The sequence below is a fragment of the Bubalus kerabau genome, chromosome 19 (genome assembly GCF_029407905.1).
Source record: "Bubalus kerabau isolate K-KA32 ecotype Philippines breed swamp buffalo chromosome 19, PCC_UOA_SB_1v2, whole genome shotgun sequence".
Taxonomy (NCBI): domain Eukaryota; kingdom Metazoa; phylum Chordata; class Mammalia; order Artiodactyla; family Bovidae; genus Bubalus; species Bubalus kerabau.
Window position 1 is genome coordinate 41,824,914 of NC_073642.1, and position 12,642 is coordinate 41,837,555.

Sequence of the window (12,642 nt, forward strand, 5' to 3'; positions counted from 1 at the left end):
AGTCGCTTAGTTGTGTCCGACTCTTAGCGACCCCATGGACTGCAGCCTACCAGGCTCCTCCATCCATGGGATTTTCCAGGCAAAAGTACTGGAGTGGGTTGCCATTGCCTTCTCCAATACAGTGGACTATTATTCAACAATTAAAAAGGCGGTACTGTTAATACATACAACAGTATGTACTCGATGAATCTCAGAGTAATTACACTGAGTGAAAGAAGCTACATACAGAAAAAAAGAGCACGTTGCGTTTATAGAAAATTCAGAAAAATGCAGGCTAATCTATAGTCACAGAAAGTAGGACATGAAGAATGGTGTTGGAGAGTGAGAGGAGAGTATTTACAATGAGAGAATTTCCTTAACTGATGTGAATGATATGTTCACTATCTGGATTGTGTATACGGTTTCATGGGTATATACTTATGTTAAAACTTAACCAAATTCTGTGTTTTATATGTTATTTTACTTTGATAAAAGTGAAAAATATAATGCTTAGCGTTCACCTACTTCAGATCATCTATAAATAAGAAAACAGATTTTTATTAAGTCATTGAGAAAACCAAAGACTAATTTTGGTAATGTGAATTTTTGGCTTTATAGCTTAAATGACATATAATAGCAAGAAACAGAGGATATGTTACATAGTTTGTGAGTGGGTAAACCGGGGAGGTTTTTTTTTTTTTTTTAAACAGTCTTTTCCCTTATAAGAATATGCTGTAGATTAAACACGGAGAGTAGAAGCAGACTTGTGATGAACAGTCTCAGATGTTTAAAATAAAAGGAGAGGACAGATGCATTCCTTAACTTTTTTAAATAGATATCTCACATTTTATTTATTTATACCTTGACTTGTTCTACAGAATTTAAGGTCATATAGAATAACAGAATAGAGAATAATTCATAAGCACCAGGGATATACAAATCAGACTAGAAAGCAGAAAATCAAACATTGGCGTTATAATTCCTCAGTCCTATGGACCCCATTTTCCAGAGTCCTTCACAAACCTTCTGAGGAACTTAGGACTAGAAGGGACCTTGGGGCAGAGTTCTTAGCAGAGTCCACAAGATAGTAGTGAGGCTGCTTCTTCTTTGGTCAAATAAAGTAGAAGGAAAATGTGCTATGTCTTCCTCTTGGCGATTCATAATGCAGCGTAATATATGCATTTTAAAAGCATTCAAAAAAAACTTAAAACTTTGTTGACTCTGGAACACTTCTAGGGGTTATTTCTTAACCAACTGTAAGAACTAGCACCCTGTAGAACATATTTTGTGAAATATTCATTTAATCAGTGAAGGAAATAAGATATACCTCTTACCTCCAAAAAAGGTAAAATATTCCCTAGTCAATAGCAGAGTTGGAACTCATACCTGAAACTTTGTAATTTTTATTTTGTCTTGTAATTTTTTTTTTGCTATGCTATTTATCATTGTTATTCTGTTTCAGTCCAGCTCAGTTTATCAAGTAAAGTCAAGAATACCTCATTTCAAGAAATGACTAAAGAATTTTGCATTCTTTTACTTAACTCCTTCTGATAGTGCCGTTTTGGCTTTCTTTCCTCTGTACTTATTGATCACCTATAATGTACAATTCTGTAGATGGTCCTTATTTTAATCCAGTAAAAAAATTCACATCTTGATTGTAATGTGAATTCACCATAAATTCACCACATATATGTAAATTATGTGTATTACCAAAAAAATAAATATATACTAATTGACAAATATACTTTCTTTCATGAAGTGTGTGCAAAGGAAGCAATAAATTGTTCTTGAGGAAAATGTAATTTTCCCTTCTCTTTATCTGTGGTGTATGTGGAATCTGACCTGGATTTGAATCTCAACTCTCTACTTCTGCTCTGGTAACCTTGAATAAATTTATGTTTCTTTGTGTCTGTTTCTTCATCTTTAAAATGGGACTAATAATTCCTAGTTTTTAGTGTTGTCTGGAGAATTAAGTGAGATAATCTGATTTTGTAGCTTTTAAACCCTGTTCTCTGGTACCCTAGACTCAACAGAGACATTTAATTGGTCACTTGTATCTATTTTATGTTTAGGGTTCTGCAGAAGATTTGGTTTGAGAAAGAGGGTCCTGAGGTTCTCTGTTTAGAAACATTTGAAAGCCATAGCTGTAAGTAAAGTGCCTTGCACATACTAGATACTGAACAGATACTAGTTCTCTTATGCAGGTTAGAAGAGCTTTACTTCATTCCTTTCCCTCCACCATGAGGCTCCTTCCCAGTCAGTATATTGAAATGCTACATGATTTATATTTAACTCCTTTGTGGAAATATAGTTCACATACCATACAATTCACCTTTTTAAAGCATGCAATTTAGTGGTTTTTTACTATATTCAGAGTTACACAACCATAATCACAAGGCAATTTTAGAACACTATCACCTTCAAAAGAATGTCTACCCATTAGCCATCAGATTAACTTGTTTTTTAATTCTGCTTCCATTGTTCATTAGAAGTTAAAATGTGGATAAGTTAATACATCAAGAAGAGCAAAATGAGTCTAAGTGAGCCACGTTTCTTCATTTATGTAGGTACACACGTTAGATTCCATTATGGCATTTAGTATACTTAATTTTATCTATTAAATCACTAAAGCTTGATTCTCTGCATTTTTCACTTCTGGAAGTTCATTTATCTACTTTCATAACTTTTAAAGATGATTACTTGATCTGTATATGTCTTGCTCTTAGCTTAGAAATTTGACATATATTTTGCTGCAAGACAGGTGCTTTGTTAGACTCCTAGGGTTAAACAATTAATTAGAAACATTCTAGAAAGTTTATAGTTCTAGAAGGGTATGTAAACCAAAGAGAGTAATGTGGTGTAATCATTGCTGTTATGGAGAAGTGTACAAAGTGCTGTCAGTACACACTTAAGGGCTTAATTAATTCTTCCAGTGAAGAAGGAGATTGGAAAGGAGCAAGAAAGGGAAGAAACAGAGGTTTAAGAGTTACAGAGAAGCTGCAAAGATGCTGGACCTTGAAAAATTAGTAGAATTCACTGGGCAGGTGATGGAAGAGAAATGCATTCTAAAATAGCTAAGAGAATAATTCAAGCCCAAGCCTTGAGGATTAAAGGCATTCACTACTTTTAATGAAAAGTCAGTGAGTTAATTGATGTGACTAGAGGGAACTGAACCTGGTGAAGTGGTAAAACAGAAAAGTTGGCTGGAGCAGATTGTGAGGCCCTGAAAGTCAGCCTAACACCTTATTTTATCTCCTTCCCTCTTCTGTTTTTGGCTTTATTCTACAGATAATTAGGCTTTCCCAGTCCATTTAAGTTAACATAGGGCTTCCCTGGTGGCCTAGATTGGTAGATAATCCGCCTGCAATGCAGGAGACCTGGGTTTGATCCCTGGGTTGGGAAGATCCCCCAGAGGAGGGCATGGCAACTCACTCCAGTGTTTTTGCCTGGAGAATCCCCATGGACAGAGGAGCCTGGCGGACTGCAGTCCATGGGGTCACAGAGAGTTGGACACAACTGAGTGACTAAGCACACACAGTTCCTACTACCGTCATTTTATTTCCCAGGAATTATCTTTGACTTTTTTCACTATTTTCCTTCCTACGCACATTCTCATGTTAGTTATTACGTATACATCTCTTTGTTTCCACTCCCACAGTCACCACCATGGTCACTTTCCTAGGATCTCCTTTCTGTTTCTTTTGTTCATTTTTGATACTGCATTTTTCCATTCCTAGTACTTTAGCATGTATCTATTTTGTTTATTCAAAGTAGCTTTATACAGTAATCAAAATAATTCCTGCATCAGGGAATCTAAAAAAAATGTGGAGAGCCATTTGTAAAAAACAAAAACTCTATTACAAAGTTTATTAACTCTTATCTCAACTTCATTCAAGGAAATTCTCCGTGTACTGGTGTAGAATATATTGCTGAGTGAAAACAAGGGACAGCAGAGTATAGTATATTGCCTTTTGTGTCAGAAAGCAGAGGGATATTAGGATATAGATACTATTTGCTTACATTTGCATAGAGAAGCTGAAAAACTATAGGAGAAATAAATAGCCAAAGAAGCAGGTGGAAATGGGGTAGAAAAGGACAGGAGTGAGGACAGGTCTCACTATATTTACCTTTTCATGTTTTGATTTTCAAGCTGAGTATTTCATCTTTTTAAAGCTCTGGCCTTGTATGCCACTGTGGAGGAGTGGGATTGGGGGGTTGATCACCTGTTGCCTCATGTATGAAATCACTGCTGAATCTGCCATTCAGATCTATCCACTCTGATCATGCCTGATATGATCCCTTTAACCAGGGCTTTCCTGGTGGCTCAGACAGTAAAGAATCCACCTGTAGTTGAGAGACCTGGGTTTTGATCCCCGGAAAAGGGGATGGCTACCCACTCCAGATTCTTCAGCCTGCAGAATCCCGTGGACAGAGGAGCCTGGAGAGCTATAGTCCATGGGGTTGCAAAGAGTTGGACACAACTGAGCAACTAACACACACACACACACACACACACGCGTGGGCAGAGGAGCCTGGTCAGACACAACTGAGCGACTAACACACACACAGGCATACTCACACACATACACGATTCCTTTAAGTGAAATGAACTGTCTATCCACGTCCCCAAATCACTTTCAGAACAACTCAGAATTCATCACTTCCTTCTCTACAACTGGTTAATATTTATTTCATTCTATCATCTTAATTTAATGTTTATTTCTATCCTGTATTTATATTTTGATTCTTTATTGATATCTCTGTGTTCTCATTTATTTCATTAATGATTTCTACTTAGATTGGTAACACCTTCAGTAGTAAAGCATGTTCTTGTCTCTCGTCTTATCTAAAGCATAATCTAATAGATACTTCATGATTTTTATATACCTTGGATTATCCTAACATGTTAATTTCATTTAGATAATTTTAATCAACAGATTTTAAATGAGAAAACCTGCTGTACAGAAAAGCAAAGTTTGACTACTTTTGCATTATCTAAAGTTCAAAGTATTTAGTGGGAAAATTAATGAGGAACAGTTTAAGCCATCGAAAATAATCAGGATAACTTTCTGTCTAGTTAGGATAAAAATGTATGGATTTACTCACTAAAAAGTAAACATAACTTGACCACTTGACATTAATTTGCATGTAACAGTGTTACTTGTATGGCAGTTACTTATTAATACAATAATTGAGATTTGTGTGATTTTCGTCTTTGTTAACATACGACATGCAGAGTTATTCTAAATTTATAAGTCAAATGAAATAATCTCATTTTGTACACTAAGTGTATGGTTAAAAGTAAAATAAAGTAAAAGTAAATTTTACTAGGAAATTAACATTTGTTTTTAAAATTGATCATAGAAAATAGGCACTAGTAAGCAGAGAGGTTTTTATTGTTTAATGTTCTCTAATCTGATACTTATTCTGAAACAGGCAAGAAAACTGGATGTGTATTTTGAATATGAAGAAAAAATAATGAGCAAAACTACTCTGGATAAATCTCTTCTAGATATAATATCAGACCCTGATGGTATGTATCATAAATTTGAGGTTAATATAAGTTTTTCATCTGATGAATCCAGCATTTCAATTTGAGTAAAATTTGAATAGAATTATTGTTTTTCTCACAATCTTTGCTATTAATGAGATAATTAAATGAGCTATTTCCTGTTGAGAAGTTTGTAGCATGGCAGTTCCTAAATTAGAAAAATTATTTGCATTTTATTGAACTTTTCTTTGAAGGTATGCTTTATTAATGTATTAGTATATAAGCACTTTTCATATTCATTTGTTTAAAGTGATACATTTGAAGCTCAATTTCTGCTGGCTTAGGCAAGATTTGAAGGTAAAACATTCAAACCAAGCATGACACACATTCTACTTTGGTTTAACCCTATAGAGCTTCCTAAAAAGATGTATCAGTATCTAAAACTGAATTCGGTTTTAAATACTTTGGCAGTTCACTTTTAAAGAAACTCTGTAGACAGTCTATTTATATTTATCTACATATGTGTTTGTTAGATTTTCTTTAAACAAGATATAACTATTTGTACTTAGAATATATAATCTAATTATTGTGTTCAATTACAATGATCATAAACATAGAGTTTTAGCCTCTAAAATTCTCTAGAGACTTGTTGATAATTTCAGAAGAGTTTTCAATTCAGATCTCAGCTCTTTTCAAAAATGAATAAAAATCACATAAGCTATTAAGCTTCTATTTTACATACAAGTTCTTCAGCTGATAATGGTTTTTGAGTTATTATTTTGGTTATGACTTTTAGATTTTATATCAAGTTGGAAGGTAATAAACAATTTTTTTGAAATGTTTGTAATTAAAGGGTTCTATGCATAAAAATTTCTGAGAATCCCTAGTATTGCTCACACTTATAAAAAGCTAGATTTGTGAGGAGAACATAACATTTTGAAGGTATGTGTACTTTACGGTGAAAAAATATGTAACATATATCCAAGTCCATGACTTCAGAGCTATTTCTTGTTATTTACAATCAGTTTTGAGTAAAGTTTAAGCAAAAAATATGCTGATTAAAAAAACAATCAGAACCTTTTTCATTTCCCTTACTTTCTCAAACCAATTCATTTTTAAAGACATTAAGTAGAGCAGAGCAAGGTAGACATTCATGCACAGTGGCAGTCTAGTATCACTTTTGTTCTTTTAGTCACTAAGTCATGTTCAAGTTTTGTGACACCATGGACTGTAGCCCTCCAGGTTCCTCTGTCCTTAGGATTTTCTAGGCAAGAATATTAGAGTGGGTTGCTCTTTCCTTCTCCAAGTACCGCTTTAGTCCAGAACAAGATGTCAGAACCCAAGCAGAATGAGAAGGCATCCACAGATCAGGTAGAGGGATGGTTGGTAATCTAACTTGATGTATCAGAGTCCCAAGTGAGGTGAGCAGGCTGTCCATATGTGGGAGCAGTTTCGTCCTGGAGTCTGAGGGCTCATATCAGATTAAGGAGGGTGACCCTGCATAGGACAAACCAGGCATGGGCTCAGACGGGATGAGAAGTATAGCCAGCCATATGTGTGTGTCCATTGTGGGGAATCAGAACCAGATTGGAGTGAGATGACATCTATGCAGGCAAGCAGACAGTAGCAGAGTTAGGATATTTGTTACGTACAGGGGACTGGTTAAATAAGTAAATATATCAGATAATATAATGGGAGCGAGATTTCCCATTGTCAGAGATGAAAGTTACAAATATTAAAAGGAAGAAAACTAGAATGAAACCTGTAATATTGGAATTGGAAGTGCCGGTGTGGACTTGGTATTTTCACTGAATACATGTCAAATACAGAAGTAACTATAGATTTTATATGTGTGTGTACTCAAATATATGCATTCCCTAGTTCTGCCACTTGAGCAGGATGAGGAGCAACAGTTCTCCAGTAGTAGAATTTTTAGCTTCTGTATTCCACTTTCCTCTAGGACTCATTGGCAAAATAAATGGTTGATTCTAGGAAGAGGAAGTACAAAATAAGCCTGAAACATTGTGTTGTATCAAAAAGCAAGGAAAGTACTCAAAACATGATGGAATGTGTCAAAAAGACCCCAAAAGTCAGCTTGAAGAGGCCGCCAATGGCCAGATCATGACAGTACCAAAATAAATGATGATGATAACAGATTATAACATACTGAATGAAATAGGAAGCCATGAGTCCATGCAGATGTAATTAATGAATAAATAGAAATTTTCCAGATTATGTACACAGTTTCAAAGTACCTCCCTACAAAATACTTATTACTTACAGAGGAAGAAAAATAACTTGATAGAGGAGAAGCCTGATAGATGCCTTATTAGGTAATCACATTAAACATCACCAATAATGAGTCATACTGAAATAGTGTACCACCCAAAAGATTCAGTATAAAAATACAGTATCACTTTTGTTGTATTCCTGTCAAAGATGTACAGCCTGAATCTAATCATGAGGAAATTCAGTCAAAAATTAATTGTGGAGTATTCTACCAAAAGGAAGGAAAAAAATAGCCTATAATCCTTATCAAGGCCATGAAGTCAAGAAAGACTTGAGGAACTGTTTCATACAGAAGACAACTGTATGTAAGAGATGACAGCTCTTTGCAGCAACACATGATTCTTTTTCCCATAAAGGATATTATAGAGACAGTAGGTGAAACTTGGAGTGACATCTAAGGATTAGATAGTAGTAACGGACCAACACTAATTTTCTGATTTTGATATGTTATTATCTTCTGTTATTTTGAAGTTACTATATTTGGAGAATGTCCTTAACATTTGGGAATGGTGGGAAGGCAGTTCAACACCTTACTCTCAAATTTTCCAGGGAGAAAAAAGCTCTCTGAATTATACTTAAAACTGTTCTCTGAAGTATCAAATTATTCAGTGAGGAAACTCTGCCTTTAAAATAGCAGTTGTAGTAGAAACTTGGATGTGACTGGAGGATCCAGCCTTTAGCTGCTAGCTCCAGACTCTGGAGTACTCACAGTTGTAAAGGATACATTTTTCCAATTTCCATTTAGTTCCTCTGTGACTAATGTCATTATAAGCATTGCATGCCCTCCAATTCTTAGTATCCCATGACTTAAAAACTTTAGCAGAGGCTTTAGGGCATTGACCCTGTTGGAATTATAAATATGTTTCTCCTTGTTGAAGAGTGGGAACTGTTCCTTCTCTGAGCAGAATAAGCACCTACTCTTAAAAAAGGGGGAAATATCAATAGCCTCAGATATATGGATGACACCACCCTTATGGCAGAAAGTGAAGAAGAACTAAAAAGCCTCTTGATGAAAGTGAAAGAGGAGAGTGAAAAAGTTGGCTTAAAGCTCAACATTCAGAAAACTAAGATCGTGGCATCTGGTCCCATCACTTCATGGCAAATAGATGGGGAAACAGTGGAAACAATGGCTGACTTTATTTCTCTGGGCTCCAAAATCACTGCAGATGGTGATTGCAGCCATAAAATTAAAAGACACTTACTCCTTGGAAGGAAAGTTATGACCAACCTAGACAGCATTATTAAAAAGCAGAGACATTACTTGGCCAACAAAGGTCTGTCTAGTCAAGGCTATGGTTTTTCCAGTGGTCATGTATGGATGTGAGAGTTGGACTGTGAAGAAAGCTGAGCACCGAAGAATTGATGGTTTTGAACTGTGGTGTTGGAGAAGACTCTTGAGAGTCCCTTGGACTGCAAGGAGATCCAACCAGTCCATCCTAAAGGAGATCAGTCCTGGGTGTTCATTGGAAGGACTGATGTTGAAGCTATAACTCCAGTACTTTGGCCACCTGATGCAAAGAGCTGACTCATTTGGAAAGACCCTGATGCTGGGAAAGATTGAAGGCAGGAGGAGAAGGGGACAACAGAGTATGAGATGGTTGGATGGCATCACCGACTTGATGGACATGCGTTTGGGTAGACTTCGGGATTTGGTGATGGACAGGGAGGCCTGGCGTGCAGAGTCAGAGACGACTGAGCAACTGAACTGAACTTAGAAAAGGCCATGCTATATGCTGAGGATATTAAAAGCAACAGCAGGGACCCACAAGTCCCTATAACTCTGAGGGAGGGAAACCTTTCTCTCATATCTTAGGAGCCCTTACCCCAAGAGACTACAGCAAACCTCATTCATCTTTCTTTCTTTGTCCTCTAACTGCTTTGTCATAGCTGCAGGAAATGGAACAGGGTAACTAAAGCCAAAGCTTTCTGGCTGGAGCACCAAAAAGGGAAGACCAAGGAAACCGGAAAGTACCAGAGAGGTTACAGAAGGAAGGAAGGAGCTCAGGAAAGCAACCCCATAAAGTTGTTAATGAATTCCTGGGCTCGCCTCTGAGTTGTTCATGCCTAAATCTGATCCTACACAGCAATTCCAAGGACTGAAAGGTGAAGGACAAGATGACCTCCAAATTCGTATACTGGCCGCTGGGCAGTGGGACAGAGCCGAGTAGCACTGCAGACGTTTTGAAAATAGAGTCCATGATAGAACCACAACTCATGGAGGCTGGTAGGAACTTTGGCCTGAACCCAGACAGGCTAATTACCTGTTAAAACAAAAATATCAGCTTTATCCTAGGATTTAAACAAGACCCTTCATCCTGTAGCCTACTTCAGAATGTTTAAAATACAGTATCTATTTGTAAACATAAGAACTTAGGACAGCCTGAGTTTTTATTACCAAGAATCATCTTTATTACCAAGTCTTTGTCATATTTAGGGAGTAAGGATAATTTGAAGATAAAAAAAATCAATGCGTCATCAGTCAGTATGTTTTGAAAAAATTATTCTTGTTTTTATTCTATAGTGAAGTATAACAATTCTGAGTTCTTACATGTTGGTATACACTTTGAAGTGAGAATGCATATTGGTATTTGTTGAATAGTGAAACTGAGTTACCTATGAGAACTGTCTTATCACTTTGCACCAGAGCACACCCAGTAACTGAGGGGAGAATAAATATTCTCTGGACAGTCTCAGGCTTTGGATAATAGAAGTAGCTCAGAATACTCACTGCAAGCAAGAAATTTCTCTGAAATCTTCTATTTTGTCCTGAAATTGCAGGCAAATATAATCTGCATAATACAGTGGTATACTATACTATAGACATATGGTTTTTATAAATCTTCATAGACCTTTCAAAAGGAGGAGAAATACATATTTATTTAGTGGCTCCAATCTCAGAAGTATGACCTTGGGCTCAGTTAGATGATTTTAGCCAGCAAGGTTTCATAAACTAGTGCCTGGCGGGGCGAGCATGCAACTGGTTTCCTAGGATAGTCCCATTTTTATACCAAGTTGTCCTTGCTATGCTATGCTAAGTCACTTCAGTCGTGTCCGACTCTGTGCGACCCCATAAACGGCAGCCCACCAGGCTCCCCCGTCCCCGGGATTCTCCAGGCAAGAACACTGGAGTGGGTTGCCATTTCCTTCTCCAGTGCATGAAAGTGAAAAGAGAAAGTGAAGTCGCTCAGTTGTGTCCGACTCCTAGCGACCCCATGGACTGCAGCCTACCAAGCTCCTCCATCCATGGGATTTTCCAGGCAAGAGTTCTGGAGTGGGGTGCCATTGCCTTCTCCAAAGTTGTCCTTACATAAGTATTATTTAGCATCCCCCTTTGCATTTCAAAAGGGTATTGTTTTAGAATTATGTGATTATCCTACCTATATCATTTTTTTCGAGTTTATATCTGAAACATTAATCTCAACATTATAGACAGTTTGGAAGATAGACTGCAGATGGTAATCCTGTAGTCCTGTAGTATTTCATCTTTTTCCATATCTGTATTTTACATGATTTTAATTTAGTGCCTGTAACGTTAAATCATTTGAATCAAGCTTATTTTGTCATATTTATATATGCCTTGAGTTTATAGTCTTGACTATAATACATAACAACTGGAATTATGAAAGTCTTTTTTTTCCCTCATCTGTTTCCCCCTTTGTAGCAGGAACTCCAGAAGATAAAATGAGGCTGTTTCTTATCTATTACATAAGTGCACAGCAAGCGCCTTCTGAGGTATGTCCTCTGTATTCAGTTATTGGGAGGAAAGGGGGATACTTACTTGTTTCAAAAATAGAAGTAAAAACCACTATGGCCAAAATATCATTTCATTCCTTCCTTTAAAAGAAAAACAGTTTCTTAAGGCTAGTTCTATTTGCTGCTGAATTTTATAGCAGTATTTGTCACAAGAGAATGATTTACTGATGAAATATCTCACCACTTTTAAGTTGTTTGAACATGAACAGAATTCAGGTGGCCAAAATTCCTATTTCTGGAAATAACTATTCTAAACTAAGTTAACCAAGTTTTTGCTCTACTTTTTTTCAAAGATTGAACTTACCATTTCTCATGATGTGATGATCCTAGAAGTTCCATTTCTTTAAGCTGTAGCCACTAATACTTAAAAGAAATTAAGCTTTAACTGAAAAGTTTGGTAATATTTTGCGTTGTTTAAGACTAATGTCCTTTATAAAATACAAAGAAGTGACTCGGAGGAAAATAATTTAAGTTCCAAAAGTTATATAAATAATTTCATAAGATTAAACTTCAGATTCATATCTGTCATATGATTCATATAAAAATAGCATTGAAATTTTGTACTAAAGTAAAAAAAAAAAAAAAAGCTACTTTTATATTAGAATAAATTTCTAAGAATTATTGGAAAATGATCAGTTTTCCTTTCTAGATTTTTTTTTTCCCCCCTTAGTGGAAGAGTAGATTGTGGGATATTTTGTTATTTTCTTTTTCTTTAATGAGCCATCAACTGCTTTTGAGGGAAAAAAATTTTTAAGTGTGCAGAGGTAATGGACTTACTCTGAAGGAGAGCAGTGATTTTTGTATTGTTGCTGCATCGGAGACCTGTTCACTCTTTCTGATATTAACTTGTATAGTTTTACTAGATGAGCAGCTAGCGTAAGGACCTTGGGAAAGACGCCTAGAATGATAACAGCTGTTGCAAACTGCTTTCCCTTGCTGATAGCAATTATTTTTCTGATGTCTGGTAGATTGTGAGGCTTCTTTTTGTTTGACATGTTAAAACAGAAAAGTAAACCAGTATTTGCTTTATGTCAATTCTGCTTTATCCTAGGAATATGTCTCTTGACTTTTAATTTAGTTAGAAAGTTCAGTAGTCCCCCCTTATCCAAGGGAGAGATAATCCAAGACCC

The 12,642-nt window shown here is 36.1% G+C and overlaps 1 protein-coding gene across 2 annotated transcripts in view; it reads left to right on the forward strand.

Moving 5' to 3' along the window:
- SCFD1 (sec1 family domain containing 1) overlaps window positions 1-12,642 on the forward strand; it is a 112,210-nt gene that overhangs the window by 57,215 nt on the left and 42,353 nt on the right. For both annotated transcript variants that reach the window (XM_055555654.1, XM_055555655.1), the window contains exons 15-16: window positions 5,416-5,512; window positions 11,421-11,491. In XM_055555654.1, the coding sequence (XP_055411629.1) occupies window positions 5,416-5,512; window positions 11,421-11,491 (168 nt within the window). The remainder of the gene's footprint in view (window positions 1-5,415; window positions 5,513-11,420; window positions 11,492-12,642) is intronic.